The sequence below is a fragment of the Erpetoichthys calabaricus genome, chromosome 5, assembly GCF_900747795.2.
Source record: "Erpetoichthys calabaricus chromosome 5, fErpCal1.3, whole genome shotgun sequence".
Taxonomy (NCBI): Eukaryota; Metazoa; Chordata; class Cladistia; order Polypteriformes; family Polypteridae; genus Erpetoichthys; species Erpetoichthys calabaricus.
Window position 1 is genome coordinate 197,264,883 of NC_041398.2, and position 21,756 is coordinate 197,286,638.

The 21,756-nt window shown below is 35.9% G+C and overlaps 1 protein-coding gene across 3 annotated transcripts in view; it reads left to right on the plus strand.

Annotated features, from left to right (window-relative positions):
- Window positions 1-19,408, plus strand: part of LOC114652857 (WD repeat-containing protein 70) — a 444,610-nt gene extending 425,202 nt beyond the window's left edge. For all 3 annotated transcript variants that reach the window (XM_051928488.1, XM_051928489.1, XM_051928490.1), the window contains one exon: window positions 19,083-19,408. In XM_051928488.1, the coding sequence (XP_051784448.1) occupies window positions 19,083-19,170 (88 nt within the window). In that variant the 3' untranslated portion in view covers window positions 19,171-19,408. The remainder of the gene's footprint in view (window positions 1-19,082) is intronic.
- The last annotated feature ends 2,348 nt before the right edge of the window (window positions 19,409-21,756 follow it).

Genomic DNA, 21,756 nt, shown 5'->3' on the forward strand with positions numbered 1-21,756 from the left:
GTAACTGAAACATATGCTATTGTCCACCTTTTTAAAAACAGAAACTATGATGCTAGTCTGAAAGCACTGCCTCCAAATTCCATCCACTTTTTAATAGTAACTGGGACACCAGCAAATATATTAAGTGCTTTCTGGCTAAATCTGGCTAAATGTCTGTCAACCCTGAGGCCTTATCCTTTACTGAGTTTTGTAATCATTACACTGACCATAATGGACCGAAACACCAAATAATGCTTAAGGGCACTCTCTGCTCCAGGCAGGGCAGATATCTTCCCTGGTTTAGTAGTTTGTCAAAGAGCTCATACCTCTTTTTCATTATATCCACAGTTAAGGTCACCATTTCCCAGCCCTTACTGAGGACAACTTTGGCGACTTTCTCTCAGCCTTTCCTCATAACAGTTCATACCTGAAAGCAAACTTCCATGGCAGCAACACTTTCTTCATTGTCACGAGCCTCACTTCACCTGTGTCCAGCAGATGTTGTCTTTATTTACCAATTAAACACCAAGTGGTTATCAGTTGACAGCTGAAAATTTGTCTTTATTCAGGCATTTGGAACATGTGATCTACATTCATATTACACAAAATAAGTTAATTGTTGATCTGCATGTAAAATCACTGTGGCTTATGTGCCACTTTTTGTTTGAATATGGTATTTGTTATGAACATTTTTTCTACAGAAATTAAATAACAATTCTCACCCAGGTTCAGATCAGGCATTCCATTCCTGCCAACTACACTCATCCATATATCTCCATCATATTAGTTTTAAAGTCTTCCACTATTCCCAGAACCCAGAGTTAAATGGTGGGCAAAGCATGCCCAGGCCATCACATGACCACTGTCATGTATTGTTGTATGTCTTTACTTCTGAATGCTATATTAGTTTTACACCAGACATAGTAGGACCTGTGTAATCCATAGATTTCTGCTTTTAACTTGTCTGTCTATAGCCAGTCTGTACACTGCTACCGTGAGTGCTGTACAGAGAGAAGGCAGAACCTCTGTATTTTCCCAGTTGATTCTGGAGTTTGTCAGGGGTATGTTCTTCCTCCTACTCTGTTCAGTGCTTGCTTAGACTGGGCATTGGGCATGGTTTTTAGGGTCCAGCGGCTGTAGGGTATTTGTTGGTGAAGAAAGATTCACTGATCTTGACTTTGTCAATGATGCTGTAGCCAATGGAGGCTTTGGTCAGCGCTCTCGAGAGTGCCTGGGCTTGCGAGTGTCCTAGGTAAAAAACCAAGATCCAGACGTTTAATGACCTCTTGGCACAGCCATCCAGCAGTGTGTCTGTCTGCAGAGAGGTTTTCTTACCATGGCAGAGACAGTCTCTTTGGTGACTTTTCCTATGAAGTTAGTAGACGGATTGGGGAAGGATGAGGGGTCATGAGGTTGCTGGAAATGGGTGTGTGGTGCTCCCGATATCTCTGCAAAAGTACACAGATCCAAAAGAGTCCTGGTGCTTCCTGTTTTGCTGTATAGTTTCAGCAGATACAGTAGATAGTCATTTCCGGAGGATGAGACTGGATCGCATGTCTGCCTGGGGGATTGCCAACCGGGATCCTAGCTCTTTTGTCATGTGTTGGGTGTGGCAACGCGCTGTACCAGTGCATGCTGTCTGACCTGACCTGATCTGATCTGTCTATTGAATATCATTCCAAAAGTCTTGGGGAATATCCAAATGTTTCTTTATAAATTCAAGGCAAGCACCATTACTGTTGGATAGCAGAGGTTTCCATCTAGTGCCTCTCTTGTGAATCTCATTCTTCTCAGAGAAGGCCTGCGGTTTTTAGCTGTTCTTCTAGGGTGAATTTGGCAGGCTGACCTTTTCTGGGAAGCTTCACCACTGTTCCAAATGTTCTCCATGGTATATGTTAATTTTCCACATGAACTTATATTGTAAAGTGAAGCATGTTTTTATAAATATTACAAAGCACCCAGCCTGTTCTTACTTTTTAAAGTAGGGCTGAAGGGGACCAGTCCAAACAAGAAAATAAAAAGCCTTCAAACTTACTGAACACTTCCACTTTGAAGTAGCAATGTTTTTGATTTAAGAAAACATACTTTCCTTGTTTCTGAGTCAGACTTGTGACAACTAAAGGAAACTGAAAATAATACATTTTATCACAGATTTGTGGTATTGTTTCCTTGTGGTAAGGGTACATTTCCTCTGTGTTTGTCTTCTCACAGTAGCTGTTGTGAGCAGAGTTTTACATTTTCCACAGGTCCAACGTCATTTGACACTTGTCTTAGGTCTTACCATAGCGCCGCACTGCATTGTGGTACTTACACTGGGCTGAAGGTTGACCTTCACACTGGAAAAATAACACAAGCACAGAGCAAAGAAAAGACAAGAGTAGATTAGAGAACTCTATGAATGTCTTTTTAGTGGCCCAGAAAGAGATAGGCCTTGAACCGAATAAAACGTCTCTTGAGTGACCTGAAAACACCTGTCTACTAATGAGAGGATCAGCAGAGAAGAATGGCAGATGATCCTCAGATCCAGGGGCCTCATGTATAAATGGTGTGTACATACAAAAATGTTGCGTACAACCATTTCCTAGCACACTTTGAGATGTATAAAAACTAAACTTGGTGTACAGTGATTCCTCGCTATATCGCACTTCGTCTTTCGCGGCTTCACTCCATCGCGGATGTTAAATGTAAGCATATGTGAATATATATCGCGGATTTTTCACTGCTTCGCGGATGTCTGCGGTCGTACAGTACGTGTGCTTCCTCAGTTGATTTGCCCATTTGAATTCAAACAAGGGATGCTATTGGCGGATGGCTGAGAAGCTACCCAATCAGAGCACGCGGTTAAGTTCCTGTGTGCTGCTGATTGGCTCAGCGATGGAGTGTTGCATTAACCAGGAAGTCTAATCTCACTCATTCAGCATTAACGTGCTACTGCTTCAGGAGCCGTGTCCAAGCGCCAACAGAAGATGCAAATAATTGCAGAAAAGGTAAAAGTTTTGGATATGTTGAAGGAAGGAAACAGCTACACCGCTGCAGGACACCATTACAGCATCAATGAGTCCACGATTCTTTTTATTTAAAAAGGAGGAAAAGCATATAAGATCTACGGCCGCAGTGTCCTTTAACCAGGGCGCAAAACGAGTTGCAAGTGGACGTGATAAGGCAGTAGTCTGGATGGAATCTGCTTTAGGGATTTGGATTGAAGAGCGCTGGAAGAAGAACAACGGCGGTGCTAAACAGTCGCCTGAAGAGGCTCCTTTAGAAGAGCTGTAACGCTATCCTTTGTTGTGCAGTAAAGTTAAACTCATCATTATCGGACAAGTCGTCGTGTCATTGTTGGTGAGTAACCATAATTAATTATTTACATACAGTACTTATTACATGTACATAGTTTAGTGTCACTGTACACACATTTTACTGTATACAATTTTTCTTGCATTGTACGTATTTATTGCTGGTGGCCTGTCTGTCGTAATGGCTGTAGCATATGTGATATCGGAGACGCTTGATATCTTTAAGATAATATTTAGGTTTTACTGTATGTAAGTAAACTGTGTTTACATACATAATTACAACGAATCTTACCTAATATCTAAGAGAATACAAAGGGTTTATGCTGTATAATTGTGCGTGAAATGTTTATAATAGTGTGGGAGAGTTCATAAGGGCTTAAAATATATAAAAATAACCATATAGACATATGGTTTCTACTTCGCGGATTTTCTTATTTCGCGGGTGGCTCTGGAACGCAACCCCCGCGATGGAGGAGGGATTACTGTAAAGTCACTCACATTTTCATGGTAGCCCCCTACCTTGCGTACGCAGGTTTCTCCTCAGTTTTTCAAACTGACTGCACCCAGCTTGAAAGTAGTGCTACTGTTTCTGTGTCATTTGCCCTTCTTTTTCATATTCACATCAATGACGCGGGATTTATCATATATACCTAAATTAATTGCATATCGTTTACAAATGTAATTCACTTTAACAATATAATGGTGCATGGAATGGCCAAATTATTCCAACTACCATAGCTGCTTTATCCTTTACAAATACAGGACTTTATTAATTAGTAACTTACACTATTTGTTCTCTGTGGACATTTACTAGAGCCTATAATATGATGAAGTAGTTATAAGTTGTGATTCATCAGCTCAGTTATTTTTAATAATTTTATTTTCTGTCAATATAGAATCATGCAGCATACTCTTTTACATATATATATATATATATATATATATATATATATATATATATATATATATATATATATATATATATATATATATATATATATATATATAACTGCCCCTTTCTACTGTAGATACTTTCTACAGTCCATGAATAAAATAAGTAAAGCCCTGACAGTTTTTAAGACTTGCCTGTGATCATTTTCATCACATATAGCGAAAGACTGTTAGTGATTCAGTAATGTCAATATCAGCACTTCAAGAGGAGTTTTTCAAAGAAAAATGTATATGCTAGTGGAAAAAACACTCCATAGGCTGAAAGGCCACCACCAGCAGTGAGATGAAGTACACTGACGGTCTTATTTTAAAATGACTTAATCTCAAGAAAATGTTTTGCTTTTTTTTTCTTCCTAAAATAACATTGATCTACTGTATAATAAATATGTGTGCTGTAATATGGTGATGATCAGTACTCAGTAACACTTTATTTTAATGTTTGTACTCATGCCCCTTGGAGCCCATTTTAAAACATAAAAACAGGCATGGAATTTTTTTACAATTTATGTTAAAAAAGTTTCACTTTAGAACACAAAATTATATGGCAAAATAAAATATACCATGATGTGAACAAATAACTTTGATTTGGAAAATGTCAAACTTCTCCTTTAATTGTCCTTTAATGGACTTCCACCTTCTTTGTGGTTGGTTTCCACCATGCCAGAGTAAGTTCAAACTCTTCATGACACTGATGTGGATAAGTAGGTTAGAAAATGTGTGAATGGGTGTCATTATTTTAATAAGTCATAAAGCTGCTGAAATGGTCAGTCATAAGAATTCAAATATTGTAACATAACTGTTGTGATGGACGGCCGACAACTCATCCCAGCCAACACATCCAGGCTGCTAGATGGCGTCTATGATACAGCATAGAAGTACCCAGGATTCCCACAGGGTACCATGGGAGATGGAGTTCGGTTTCACAGCCCTATTGGGGACCCTGGGGACCACTGTGGGACGCTGCAGAAAGATAAGGGGATTTTTATTTCCCGTATAGCCCGAAAGTACTCCCAAGTCATGGGGACGGCTGAAGAAAAATATAACTCTTTATCTGACCTGGAAGTGCTATGGAATCACATGGACTGAAGGACAGAAGCACTTCTGGGTCACAGACTGTTTAAAGGACTGGTTGAGACCCAGCAAAATGAGCCGGAGTTGGGAGGAAGTGTGACGGAGTTGCTGGGAGGAGAGAAGGATTGATTTATTATGATTTATTATATTATGGTATTGCTTATTGAGTATTGTGGAGATGGAGGTGCTATGTGCACATTATTGTAATAATAAAAATATTACTGGGACTTTTACCTGGTGTTTGGACGTATTGTCTGTGGGTTTTACGGGGTAACAGCGACCCCTAGTGTCACACTGTATAAATATATAATAGTTACAAATAAGTACAATAGTACTTATTTGCAACTATTACGTAGTTTATATATTGTATAAGATTGTATTTATGTATTACATGCTTAGTATACTTTTTATTAGATTGCATTTTTGCTAACAGTTTATAGACATTTGATTATACCTATATACACAACAATAAACTTGATTTGACTTGACTTGGATGATCCAGGTTCCACATACAAATCAAAATTATTGTTTGACAGACGTATTGCTAACCTAAGGGCTCATCTCACAAAGACTCACCCAGAACTAAATTTCAACAAAGAAACTATGTATGTTTTGTGCAGCATAATTGGTTATTTCTTTAATGAGGAGACAGTTGAATTACAAGAAACCAATTTCCATAATCATGAGCTGGATATACACACACATGTTTAGGATGTGCACTACAGTGAAAGCACTACATCCAACTATAATAAGTAATTAATTATTGCATAGTCATTTATATTGAAACTGGGGTTTTCCCCTTTTATTGGAGAAGAGCATTTTGGGAATGGAGAAAACCTATGTACTGTATTATTTTGTCAATTACTCTGTAATATACAAAGTCACACAGCTTAATTCAGAGTAAGAAGCAATAAGTAAATCATACAAGGTAATTAACTTAATAAAATTTTGCTTCCATGAAAAGGAACAGAATTTAAAACCTTGCATCTGCTCACATGTTACCATAGATGCCTAACTACTGCTAATATGTTAAAAAAAAAAATCTAGTATTTCTTAAATGTTTCTAATTTTTATATTCCAGTTTGGCTTTACTAGATGTAAACTTAAAAATCAGAAACAATTTATGGTATTCAGTTACTTTTTATACAACACTGCATTTTAAACTGATAACCATTTTAATGCAAATTTGTCAGATACATCACTCTGATGTTTTCTCCATCTAAATGCTTTGTATTTGTTGTTTTTTTATTCATTATAATAATCTAAAGTATTTTTCATACTAAACAGTTTTTTTGTTTTTAGTTTTAGAGTATTACATTTACCAAAATTGTAATTTTTAGTCTTCACCTGAATTTTCATTATAAAATGTTCAGTAATTATAAATTTTTTAATTTTAGTTAGCTTGTTATAAGGCTTTTTTCCATCATAAATTGTATGTCTTACCTGTTTTGGTTATTTATTTCAAACGTAATTTGTCCATGTGATTCTGGTTTTGGCTATGACTTGTATGGTACAATGTGGATTGAGTATTTTATTTTTTCTTTGAATAAATGAAGTGTATACTCAGAAATATATTTAATACATAACTTGTTCTATGTGTTTTATATATATGAGTATATACTACAAGTCACAGTCAGTGTTCACCACTTTTGGATATTCTCTGTGAATTTTATCTGCCTGATTTTTTTTTCCAGATATGCCTTTACAAATTTATATAATATGTCTGTGTTAAATAATGTTCATTTTTCATGCTTCATCATCTGATAGAATTAAAGTAGCTGTAGTGCTGTTGGGGTTTCAGCTCATCATAGCATTGTCGATTATCTTAAAAGTTCCTGATTTCTGAGTCTGTCTGAGATTAAACATATTAAAAATGTTTGTGATTGTTTAACTGCTCTTTCTTACCTGCCTGTATATTTACAGGATCATTTTAAGCTGCAACTATTTGTTAATCATACATTGTGTTGATTTTAATACATTTCGAATTGGGTTGTTGTTCTGTTACCCCCCCACCACCACTGCAAAAGTGCCTCGTTGCTGTTATTTTACTTTTCTATTGACTCAGCCTACGCCTGTCTGCTTAGTGCTTTATCCCTTCAGGAAATAATACTTAATAGTCACCTTATATTTCTGAAATGGATTTTTATTGTCAGTTAGGTGTAGAAAACACCCCCTGCCTAGAGCTTTTTACTAAACTCTGTTTAATCAGAGTTGACAAGATCTCTATATAATAGTCCTTCTTTGTACAAGGTCATATTAGAAGTGGATGGAAGCCAAGATTTTTAACATAAATGATTAGAATTTGCCACATTCTTCAATCTAATTAATTAAGTGTACTGTATTTCACATATTTGCTAAAAGCAATAATGCAAGTTTTTACCTGCAATAGTAAAATTATAGAAGTATAAAAATATAGATTTAATAATGTTATAATACCCAAATATTAACTATTTTTCAAAAGGGTATTTTTTAATAAAGATAGCTTGATGAATTTTGTATTCAAGGTACTGCCTTAGAGTTGTTTAGTTCCTACGCAAGAAACTGGGCTTTTTCAGTAAGGATTGCTGGCTTTTCTTCTTCTTCTTTACCACCTATCAACTGTGTGGTTCCTTTAGGTTTTTTTTAAAAAGATGTAACATCTTTTTTCACTGTTATACAGATGTCACTAAGTTATACAGTATCTGCCAAAAAATGTTTACATTTTGATTATTTGATTTGATTATGATTTCTTTTAAGGTCTTGCTAATGCATTAGATTTACAATATATATCAATCTGAATTCAACCCACTTAATAACATCTGAAACTGTAAATTTAATTCCAAGTAAAATATAATTTCTTTTTTAATCTTTCTTTACTCTGATTTTTCATTTACAGTAGTCTGTGAATAACAGTTATGTGTTCGTTCAGTTTGATTGCAGATAGGTTTTCCCTTAATGTCTTCATTATTTGAATGTTTAACAGTGATGTTGCTCTGAAGGTAGATTCAATGACTTAGCAAGTTTAGAATTAAAAATTATTTCTTCATTTAGCCTTGATATGAAGCAGAAACTTCTTTAACAGATATTACCATTACTAGGTATTGTGGCTGTATGTGTAAATGACAGGATGGTAGTGTTGAAAAGTTGGAATACCAACTGGGTCATCCTGTTTTAATTGTAAGAAGTCTAACTCAAAATGTGTTTTTAAGGTGAAAAGAAAATTAGCCACTTGGGTAAAACACAAAAGAAGCTCTCGGCTTTTGAAAAAAAAATATGTCACAGTCATTTCTTGGGAGCTCCGTCTGGCAGTTCGCAATCAGAAGAGAAGACAGCCCCTTCTGGATGTGGGCTGGAAGGGGCGTGGCTTAGTGCCTGAGCTGGGTGGTTTCTCTGAGCTGCAGGTAGAGAAGGAGAACATTAGCAGCATCTCCCCCGCTTGCTCTGCCGAGTTATCACAAACCCCGATCGAGCTTGGGAAAAGGTCCTCCAACGCCCATGCATGACAGTATATTCCTTTCAAAATTGGTAAAAACAAGTGAACAGTACTAAAATGAGTCATTGCATTTAGTCAAAGTGTTATTAGTGATTAGTACAGTGATTTTACTGATAAATAAAAAAGTAATTGAAAATTTTTGCATTTTCTAATCTTAAAAGTGATATATATTATATTCTACTTCTCTTCTACTATTTTGTGAGATTTTGCTCAAAATGAATCACCAGTTATTCTTACTTTTTCCCCACTTTTTTGACTAGTGAATAGGGTTCAATTTCTTGCCTTTTGTTTGAGAAAAGAGCTTTCAGCTTACTTGAAATATTTTTTTCTGGTGATGTCATTTAGTACTACAGATCTTGCCCCAAAAGACATTATTAAGTGGCAGTTAGTAAAACTGTTATTTTATATATTTATGTTTATCTGTTTTATATACATTAAGAGTATTTTTGGAGTTGTATTAGAGGAGGTGTGAATGATGGTCTAGGATTCATATAAATATGTGTGTGACGGAATAAAACAATCTTCATCCTGTTTTACATTTTGAATTTACAAATTATATTTTAAAATTCTTCAGAAATTTGATTTTACATTATTTTGGTAACTCTGAATATTCAACCCACTGGCAGCAGTTGGCATATGCAAAATGTTGTATTATTCTTCTAGATATACTGCACATATTTGTGAAATTAATGAATACTCAATTACTAAAATCTGTTTTTTTTTCTCTTCTTAAACACTTTTCTATGATAAACAAATTAAAGTGCTTTGTTCTTTCCAATTATGTTTTTTTTTTTGTTATAACATCTTTAAGAAGGCAGTATTCTGGGGTTGGTTCATTATTAATATCTTTTTGATTTAGAAGGAGGATATGGTACAGCTGCATGGCTAGATCAAGTCCCTTCACCGTTATTTCAGATATAGTCTTTCTTATAATTTTTCAGTATATAGATTGGTTTTCTGTTTTATATGTTTTGGAAACTTTGTACTTAATATAGTTTGAATTACTGTAATTGTTAGCTGAAAATTGTTTGTGCTTGCCAAGCATAGATGAATTTCATTAACTGACAGATTGGTTGGAGAAACTATTATCAAGTGATATCATATATGGGTTGTTAAAGACATACTTGTAAGAAAGACATTTTTACTAATGAGGATTTTTACCTTTCAAAAAAAGGAAAAAAAACACAATCACAAATACATGGTCTTGTAAGATACAAAGATGCATATTGTTTATTCATTGTGTTTCTGTTTAGTGACTTCTTTTTCCTAGAAGAAGTGGCCGGGGAGAGGGAAGTCTGGGCATCTCTGCTCAAGCTACTGCCCCCGCGACCCGACCTCGGATAAGCGGGAGACAATGGATGGATGGATGGACTTCTTTTTCACTTCTCTTAAGGTCATAAAAGCAGAGATTTAGTTTTAAAAGAAGGAAGATGGGTTAATGTTTCTGGTCCTAACTGTGTATTTGACATGTAAACTTGACACTTTGTGGATTTTCTATAGGTATTCATGGTTTATCTGGGAATATGTTTGTTGCATAATTCATTTATAAAACAAGTGTCAATCTGATACAGTACAGAACCAAATATGTACTTTATATTCTCACTCCTTCTGGTCCTATTTTTTTTACAAAGTAAAAACTGTTTGTCCACTTTGGACTCACTTTATCCAGCACAGGAGTTATTTTAGAAACCACTGCTGTAGTTTCTTCTATTGGTAGATATTATTGGAAAGCTTCACTTAGCACCTTTCAACTTTAATCACAACTGTTCCACACATTATGCAATTACCAACTGACAGAAAGGCTATGTTTGAAACATATTGTTTTATTTTATTGTTTACTGTTTTTTAGTTTTGCAGCTAGTGTTTAGTTTTTGTTTTCCAAAAATTTTGCTAAATTTTTAGATTAAGCACCTTAGGTCTTTCATCTTTCTTTTGGTGCAGTACCTTCGCATTTGGAATAGCTGAACAGAATACTTTAACTGTCATAGTTATAAAAACTGATGTCAAGTCCAATCATGTCATACCTTTTTATCTTTAATATTATTTATGTGGTACACAACATTATTTGTGTTAGAAAAAATGATTACTTTTAGGATTGGCGAAGTGTTGAGAAACACTTTTTTAATGTCTTTTAAGCACAGGGAAAAAAATTAACATGTGAAACATCCGTAATGTAATAAGCCACCAAGAAAAGTAACATTGCAACAATGTACGCTACGATCCGATCGCTGTAAACAGAAGTGAAAACAAAATCGAGGCCGGTGCATTCTTTAACTGCCTTGTAGTGCAATGGTAGTGCTGCTGTTTTGCAGTAAGGAGACTGTGGAAGATTTTGGGTTCGCTTTCCGGTTTCTCCCTGTGTGGATAGCACTTTGAATACTGAAAACACCGGTATATCAATGTAATGAAGTATTATTATTCTTATGTGTCCAGCGCTCTCTCTCTCGTGCGCACCTGTATGCGTGTGTGTGTCGCTCGCTCTCTCTTGCTCGCTGCACGTGTTCCTGCAGGCTTACCAGTAAGTGAATGAAAAGATGGAACTCTGGAGAGAGCAACATACAACTGTCCGTGACTGAAAACTGGTTTTGGCAGATACATTCACATCTTTTTGAAAGTTTGGCCCTGTGCCTTATTAATTGTCATTGCAAAGGCAACTCTAACAGGAAATTGTCTTTGCTCAGCACGCGAGCCTCCCCAGCCCCACCTTTCTCTCTCTCTCTCTGAGCAGCACGCGAGCCCCCTTCCCCTCTGTCTCTCAGAAGCACACGAGGTCTCTGTCTCTGTAACATTGCAGCAGTTGTATAAACACTTTTTTTTTAAAATGAGTTTTAAGCCCAGGGGGAAAAAAACCCAGGCTCCCTGCATGCTCAGGCTCTCTCTCTCTCTCTCTCAGCAGCACGCGAGCCTCCCCAGCCCCCCCCCCCCCTTCTCTCTCAGCAGCACGGGAGCCCCCTCCCCCTCTGTCTCTCAGAAGCAGGCGAGCCCTCTCTCTCTGTAACATTGCAGTAGTTGTATAAACACTTTTTTTTTAAATGAGTTTTAAGCACAGGGGGAAAAAAAGGAACATTTGAACAAATCCGAACTTTATGTAAAAGCCAACCAAGATACAGTAGTAACATTGCAGGAGTTCACCATTTTTAATCAGGCGACTGACAGTAGTGGAGTCAGGCACAGAGAAGGTCAGCTGCTGAGAAAGCGTCTCGACTGTTGCAGGGCGGTGAAGCAGGTGAGACGCTAATGAAAAAGAGGCACAGGGCTTATTGGTTTTTAAAGACTGCTTCCTTCATTGTGTTTTAACCTCAGTTTTAAAGGATTGCGCGGCTCTCTCTGTCGCGCTGCCTGTGTGTGCGCGGCTCTCTCTCTCGGGCTGCCTGTGTGTGCCTCTGTCTCTCTCTCGCGCTGCCTGTGTGTGCCTCTGTCTCTTTCTGGCGCTGCCTCTGTGTGAACCAAGGTTCCACTGGGGTTGACTAATGAAAAGTCAACGTGGCTCAGAGCTGCATGTGGACTGTGGCACAGACAAACAGAAATGACGGCATGTTTTCCGAGGCATCGCGTCTGAGTTGGTGGGCATGGCTCTGCGAGTTGTCGTCGTATCCAATGGTCTTAGAGTTGGTGGGCGTGGCTCCTTCCTGCGTGCGCCATGGGTGTCTTACTTGTCGGCGGCTTAGTGAATCCACGCCCCTTCCGGCGTGCTTTCCATGGGTGGCTACTTGTCTTCCGGCTTAGTGAATTATATATATAGATGATTTTGTTTGATTAGTGTTCATGGTCTTTAATCTTTTGTGAAAACACCTTTTGGTGTACACTAGTACTTTTTCCTGGATAGGTTTGTATTACCCTTGAGCTACACAGGTAGATCTCCTTTGCACAGCCAGAAGGTGAAGGAAAAAATCCTTTTTTGTGATTTAGTTTAATCTAAATGTAAGGGTTTTGCACACTTATATACCTAGGCATTTAACTTTTTTCTCCTATGAATGATTCATCTGTCTTTCAATTAATGTTTTTATCACAAGATATTATTAAAGGACAAAAGATCTGACTTTTTTTTGTTTCAAACCTTTGCATTGGCAAAGACTGAAATACTAATAAGGTTGTTGTGTGGTTTTGATATCCACTTTATGTTACTACTTTTTGTTTAGAGTAAAAAGAATGAATGAAGAGTGCTAACTTAGTTGCTTTCTTTTTATCCTAATGCTTTATGTTGTATTAGCATAAGAACCATCAGTCTGAAACAGTGTTAACAGGCTCTTTCTTAACGGAGAAGCTTTGTTTTCGCTGTATGGTGTACAAAGGGCACATAGTTAAAGATGACACAAGTCTTTAATATTTTAAGCAAGATTATATTTTTATTTCTATCATTCACAGCTACAAAATGCCAAAAAAATGAAAAAGGTGTGAAGCAAAAGTTTGGGCACCCAACATGGTCAGTACTTAGTAACACCCTCTATGGCAAGTATTACAGCTTGTAAACACTTTTTGTAGCCAGCTAAGAGTCTTTCCATTCTTAGTTGGGATATTTTTGCCCATTCTTCCTTGTAAAAGGCTTCTAACTCTGTTATTCTTGTGTCATCTTGCATGGACTACTCTTTTGAGATCTATCCACAAATTTTCAGTGACGTTTAGGTAGGGGACTGTGAGGGCCATTGCAAAACCGTCAGCTTGCATCTCTTGAGGTATTCCATTGTAGATTTTGAGGTGTGTTTCAGATCATTATCTTCCTGTAAGACCCATCCTCTTTTTAACTGCAACTTTTCTATAGATGGTGTGATGTTTGCTTCCAGAATTTGCTGGTATTTATTTGAATCCATTCTTCCCTGTACCAATGACATGTTCCCTATGCCACTGGTTATAACACAAGCCCAAAGCATGATCGATCCACCCGTGTTGTTTTCTTGGACTTCTGCAGCCTTTTTTCTCCAAACATACCTTTTGTACATTGTGTCCAAAAAGTTCTATTTTGAATTCATCAGTCCACAGAACTTGTTAACAAAATGCATCAAGCTTTGTTTAGATGCTCATTTGCAAACTTCAGTTGCTGAGTTTTGTGGCTAGGACATAGGAAGGGTTTTAGCCTGCTAACTCTACCATGAAGGTCATACTGTATTTGTTCAGGAGTTGCTGCACACTGGAACAGTACACCACCACACCAGAGTCTACTATAGCTTCCTGAAGGTGTTTTGCATTGAAACAGAGGTTTTTATTTGCCTTTCTAGCAATCCAATCACCAGTTCTTTCAGAAAGTTTTCTTGGTCTTCCAGACCTCAACTTGACCTGCAACAACAACAACAACAACAATTATTTATATACCACATTTTCATACAAATGATATAGCTCAAAGTTCTTTACATGATGAAGAAAGAGAAAGAAAGACAAAATAAATAAGAATTAAAATAATGGAACACTAATTAACATAGAATAAAAGTAAGGTCCGATGGCCAAGGAGGACAGAAAAAACAAAAAAAAAAAATTCCAGACATCTAGAGAAAAAAAAATACAATCTGCAGGAGTTCCAGGTCACGAGACCACCCAGCCCCCTCTAGGCATTCTACCTAACATAAATGACCTCAATCAGTCCTCATTGTATTCAGGGTTCACATGGAAGAACTTGATGATGATGGTCATGTGGACTTGCTGGCCTTTAATCCATCAATGTAGGGACATCATGGTGCTTTGATTAGGTGGTGGTGGCACAGATCACCACCACAGAAAACCAGAAAAAGAACAGAAGAGAAAGTAGTGGTTAGTATGGATTTTGAAGCCACCATAAATAATAATGATAATTAATATACAGAGCATCAGGATTAAACTAAAATGAAGCTATGAGAAAGCCATGTTAAAATAATGTGTTTTCACCAGTGTTTTAAAGTACTCCACTGTATTAGCCTGGCAAATTCCTATTGGCAGGCTATTCCAGATTTTAGGTGCATAACAGCAGAAGGCCGCCTCACCACTTCACTATTCCTTTTAACTGCCCTTTCTTAATAAAATTACGAACTGAAGAAACAGCTACCTGAAAATGCTTTGCTACTTTCTTGTAGCCTTCTCCTTCTTTGTGAGCATCAATTATTTTATGTTTCAGAGTACTAAGCACCAGCTTAGAGGAGCCTATGGCTGCTTATTGTTGGGATAAGGTTTGAGGAGTCAGAGAATTTATACACCTATCCATCATTTCCTAACGAGGACTGTTAACAAACCATAGCTTTAATGAGCTAATTAAAGTCAGAGACATTGGTAAATGTTATCTGAGACCTCAAATATCTTGGGGTGCCCAAACTTTTGCATAGTGTTCTTTTCCTTTTTTAACTTTAAAATTATAGAAAATAAAAATAATACACTAATTTCACATAAAATGCTGAAAAGTAATGTTTCATCTTTAAATTCATGCCTTTTAGTGATCAGCTCATCTTCTGGTCACTTAACCATTCACAGTAAGAGACATTTTAAGCAAGGGAGTCCAAACCGTTGCATGCCTCTGTATGCCCTGAGCCACATGTGATCCCTGGCCACTTTCATGTTTGTGCATTCCTACCACACAACAGGAACTGTAACCTTTATACAAAATTTGTGACATAGAAAAGTCATAAAACACCACTTGTTGTGCTGTTTTCAAAGTAACATATATGACTGCTCAGACATTTTGTATTGCTTAATCTCTGTAATAGTTCATAATTAGAATATTAACTGGACTTGCATTTTAAATGGTAGACTGAGTTACACTCACTAATGTACATTTCAAATATTTGACATGTGCTTTCACTACATTTGTCAAATTTTACAGATAAATATTAGTTTGTGTAATTTTTTTTTTTGGTTTTCAAAGCCAAATATATCATTTGTATATCCATATTTAGCAATGGAATATATTCATTTTTCCATCCTGCTAACTGGCATAATCACAGTGGTTTGTTCTTTAAACCACTAAATAAATTTTATTTTGGAATTAACAAATGGAGCTATTCGTTTAATCAAAAGTATAAGTAAGCCAAATAGCCACTTCATATGAAATTTGCCTTTTTTTTACTTGCTACAGCACTGCTAGTATGAACACTTCTATATGCATAACAGTGTATGGTGCATACAGCTTTTCCTCCGATGACAATGAACTGTGCAAATTGCATAGAAAATGGATGGATGTTTAAACACACATTTGTAGGCAAGTTTGAAACAATCAGAGAATGAAAGAGAAGCCATCATTCTCTTTCAGGGATTGTGTAGGATACTATATTAAAAAGTGATTCCTCACACCATCATTTTGTTCCCTTTTACAAATTTGTGACACTACAAGTTGAATGAATACAAAACACATCTGATCAGACACATCATTGCTCTCAAAAAGTACGAATGAAACTGTATCTGAATTAACTCCATAATAGGACAAAAGTGGTAATAATAAAAGCCTGTGTGTGTTTTGCGTTTTTTTTTAAATAATAATAATAATAAGTGTGATTTCAACAGTCTTGCACTGAAATTCTGCTGCCTTACAGAAAAAGTATATCAAGACATGACTTCTCCTGCATTTCTTTTCAACATACATTGATGTGGTGTTGTGTCTTCACCACTATGATCTATTTTATGTGGTCTTTCATTTTTTGTAGTCTTCTAGTAGTATCTTTTCACGACACTACTTTGAATTTTGGTTAATTCCCAGTTCTACCAAACGTATAGAATTTTTAAATAAATTTTATTATTTTGGAAGGCTGATTCCAATTTCTTTAGAATATCATCATCCCCATACACACTTAATAAAGCCTGATACCTTGTTTTCCATTGTAAGAAAGTCACAAAGAAGCATGAAGAGTTGGAGCAACCACAAGTAAACCCCATACAATTGGAAAAGAAAAACATAGTTTACAAATGAGTTTAAAAAAGGAAATGTCTTTATAGTGACTGCTGCAAGATAGCAGATCTTCCTGAAATATGGACTTTCACTAGGAAGAGGCAGGTCTAGGAGGATGGACACCAGAAGTGATGTCAAGGATGGTAAAGCTGTCAGTCTCCCAGTCTGCAGAGGGAGGAAGGGAAAAGGAGTTAGCAAATAGCTCTATCTTGTGTTCTGGTGGGAGATTACCATCACCCAAGCTCTTAACACTAGAATCCCTGAAGCCTACGAAAGAAGTCGTAATGCCGGGCCCCCTTAAACTCCTTTGCACCTCTTCTTTAGTGTCTTTGTTTTGCAAATGGGTCAATCAGCACAGGCAGCAAGCAGCCTGCTATCCCATCCCCCGCCAATGCAGCTGAAGTTTTCCCAGCTCAAGTCTGTTCATTCGGGTGTGAGGTGCCTGGAATTGTATCAGGTCAGGTTGGGGAGCATGCACTGGTACAGGGTAAATAATATATCATTATTTTGAATACAAGTGTGCTGATTGACACATTTGCACAAAAATGACGCTGATGAAGAGGTGCAAAGGCTTCAGGGATTCTAGTGGTAAGCTGTCCCCAATATGCATGCACGTGACAACATCCATTTTGCCTTATTCCTCACCATCTTCATTGAAAACTCTCCATAGTCCAGACTACTAACAGATTTTTAAGATGGTGCCAGTGCTTGTGGTTAACCAATTCATATGTTTATCAATTAATTGATTGGATTTATTATCTGTCCTGTGAGTCTGTATTTGTGTTTTTATGTTTCTGCTGATGTATGCATTTGAATTCCCCAAAGGAATTAATAAAGTTTATCTAATCTAATCTAGTACTCCTAGTGCAGGAGCTAAAAAAAGCAGTAACAGTAACATAAAATGGCTTGAGTTCCTGCAGTTGGGAATGCTACAAAAATTTCCTGAAAAAAAGTTTTGTGTTGAGAAAGTTATGTTTATTATTTTTACAGTCCCTTTCATCACAAAGGATAAAGGGAATCCTTTATCTTAAAAGAAGTATAAAGGAACCTGCAGTACAGCATTTGCTATATGGATTTATAAAGGAATATTACATTTTAGCCAATTTTCTGGGCCTATGAAAATCAAAGATTCTAGGTGATAATTGATGATATATTTTATCCATCAGAGCTTTCAAATTTTAGTTTCTAATCATTCTTGTTTTTGGCCAGTTTACAAAGGGTATCTCAGTGGTTATAGCCTGATCTTCATTTTTAAAATGAAGTAAATTTATCTTGATTAGCACCATATCATCAGGTTTGGAAAACAGCTTGGTCATTTACACATGGCTGCAATGAAGGCATCATTTAGTATTTTTACATAAGCAAAGGTTTACCATATACACTCTTATCGTATAAAATGTATTATTGAAAATGGACTAATAATGGATATTTAGACACTATGATTTGTCATTAAATGTAAATCATAAGTCATGTTAAATACATTTTTGGCACATGAAGAATGATTAGCTTTAAATTTACAGTGTTAGAAAAAAGTAGAATATGTGAATGAATAATGAAGGACACAGTGGTACTAATCACCAGTATTTAAAAATATATATATATAAATTACTTTTATATTGTGTTTTATAGTAGTAGGTAAGCAAAGATTGCTTGTTGTTACATTATCTACAAGGTGTGGTTGTGCAGAACTTTAATTTTAAGCAATCACACAAACACACCCTATGATCTCATTTATATACTTTAACTATCTTTTTTTGCATAACTGGACAAACCACCTCTCTGAATATTAAAAAAGATAATTTTATTATGTATTCTAAAGCTTTACTCCGCTCACCTTCATCCAGGAGTACAGGGATTAAATGTAGCAAAGCTAAATATTAGGCCTACATCAGACATGGAAAAAGTCCCAGATGTTGAAAGTTAAACCAGTAGAAGTTGCATTAGGTTTCCAATTGCCTGGCATCTCATTTCCCTGCATTATATGTGTGAAGAGTGAAGATTCAGCAATAATTTTTTGAAAAACTTTCAAAAATATTAATTTTATGTTGATTAACTAGTATAAAATGACACAATATGAGAAAGTGTGGGTTTGAGCCTGGGTGTGCTCTACAGAAGATTATCATCATTTTCTGGGCTGGGTTGTGCCTTGTGCACAATACTGTTAGGTTAAACATCAACATCCACAAAGTAAGCGAATTAAAAAGTTGATGTACTGCATTGTATCTTCAAGTGTTTGTACATAAAAGAATACATTACCAATAGTATGGACAATAAAAATTCAAAAAGGCAAGTTGATCCCTGATAATCTAGTGTTTTATGTTCACATTTTTAAGACCACACTGACACAAAGTAGTTGGCTGTTTAATTAATAGTACTTTAGAAGACACACTAAATTCCCATCCATTAATGTAATACAGTATTTTGCCTTAATAATTTGGTATTTGAGACCACTTACATTTATTTATTTTATTTTTTTTAGAACCCAACCAAATCCAGTGTTTGCTGATGAAGAATCAGAAGATGAGGATGCAGATAAGGAGCCACAATGGAAAATTCGTAAAATCTGAAATGAGACCAAACATGTTCTTTGTATCTTCCTTGCTTTTCATAATTTTCTTTTTTACCTAATGTAAAACAGGGCCTCTTTGATTTTTCTATCATTTTGTATTTGGTAACTCAGCTATGTAAGTTGAGAGTGAGATTTTCAACATGTGGAGGCGAGGTTAATTTTTACAGTAGTGTTTATTAGCATGTTGTGACATAGATAATAGTAAATTGACTTCTGATCAATAAAAATCTTTTTGATATTTTGCGATTTTACTTTTTAACCTGCAATTACTGTTCTATATATGCTAAAATAAGTGGGCCTGGTAAACAGGCTGATATTAAATGATTCTGTTATATCAAAAGTCATAATTATCATGTTTTTCTGTTTTTTTTTTTGGTTGGGTCAAATGTGCATCCTTTAAAGTTGGACTTGGTGTTGGTGTTGGGGAATATTTATTCCTTCCTTTAGTTTGCCTGTGTTTTTGCACTTGTTTTCGTACATGATTCTCTAGAGCTCCTAGCATTTTAGCAGTTGCAGGCAGGGACATCTAACAGTTGTTTTGGGGAGGTATACTAAACTGTTTCAGTGCATCACATTGAGATCCTGGTAGCAGAAACTTTTTCAAGTTATTTGCATATACCTAATCATGAAGATGCTGAAGGATAGGGTGCTTATCTGTCTGATAAATGATGGTTAAAACAAGATGAATTTATATCCAGTTATGGACCTGATAAAGCAAACTGAGGATATTGTGACACAGAAGCTATTCTTTCATTTGAGTGTTAAACTTATTGGCTACTAGCCAAGTAGTTATAAAATAAGTGAAAAATACTTGAATACAAAATATGTGAAGCAGCTGTGATAGCTTCTGTACAAAACTGTAAAACACTATAAAATAGTTGACCATCAGGAAACATTTACATACATAAGCATACATACTGCAATGGGTCTGTATCAAAGATGTGACACTTCATAGGAGTGACATAACAAAGGAGTAACATAAAACCGTATTAAAGGAGTGACAAATTATGATTAAAATTTTATTTAAAAATTATTACAATTTCCATCCATCCATTATCCAGCCCGCTAAATCCAAACACAGGGTCACAGGGGTCTGCTGGAGCCAATCCCAGCCAACACAGGGCACAAGGCAGGAACCAATCCCGAGCAGGGTGCCAACCCACCACAGAATTATTACAATTTTTAATATCTTATTAAAAAAACTAGAACCACTGAATTGTTAATGTATTTTAAACTTGTTTACAATTCTTGTTCTCCATCACTGAAATTATCTTCAACCTCATAGTCATTTACATTTCCTGAACTGAAATACAAATTGTGCTCAATTCCACGAAGGTATTCGTCGAGAGGGACGGTTCCATGTCTCCTGACAACAGTTGTAAGCCTCTCTTCCCTCTGGATTTGTTTTTTCTGGTTGTCAGCTCCTTTGAAATTTTTATCTGAGGTTTCACTTCCATTTGTTGTGTCACTCCTATGACATGTCCCTCCTTTAAATATGACCAACTGCAATTGTTAAATGAACAGAAACAGATACATCTATACATTTTGCCTCAACTACACATTGAGGTGAAAAAAATAATTAGTAAATAAAATAGGAATCATGCTTAAAGATGGCATGATCAGTTGCTACTGGAGGAGAGGAAAACAGCAACAACAAATGAAGATTTTATTTGCTTTTTAGCATAATATTTATAAACAGTGATTTCATTATTATTGACTACTTGATTTATCTTTCTGTGTGCATGTACTAAATATTCAGTTGCAGTTTCTATTGATTGAAAAATAATCTTCTTAAACGAAAACTAGCAAATTCAAATATTATATCGTTGCCTTGTGAATTAGTGAATACTGAAATTATTCAAGATATTTTCATTTATTTAGCACACTTCAAATCAGATTTGTCAGAAAGTCACTTTGTCAGGGTTGTGATATCTGCTGTTGTGAGATTGCATCAGTGTATGGAGGACACATTAGTTGGTTAATAAAACTTTTTAGAATTCCTATTTTTATGTTGTTTACAAGCTACCTTACATTACTGATCAGACTTTAAGGAAAACATAGAAATTAGAAGAATGCATCACTTACCTTTTAATTGCACTCTCAATGTTAAATTTGTACGGAGCTCTGTAGGTGTCAGGCAAAAAAAAAAATGAAAGATCTGGTCAAATTAATTATTAATCCATTTGAAGAAATTATTAACTTGTTTGTTGAACAGATAATTTTAATTTTTTTTCCTGACTATTTTTTCAGTAGCTATTTATTTTTCCTGGTATGCAGTTTAGTGAACCAGAACAGTATTGCCAGCCAATAGTTTCAGTTTATTTAGGCTGTTGAGTGCCATTATCGAATAGATTTTAAACTTACTGTTTCTTCTATTAAAGTTTCCACCAGTAACTCCAGAATGTCACATTCTTGGAGAAAATTCCATTCTTGTAACTTCTCCTGTGTTTGAAACTCATTTTAGGACTCAAAAAGAACAATTTCAATCGTGGTGGTCTTCCAAATAGTTCCTTTTCTAGTTTACTGATTTTAACACAATCCTTACAGTTCACTGAACTGTATGCCAGGGGCTCTGTAATAGAAA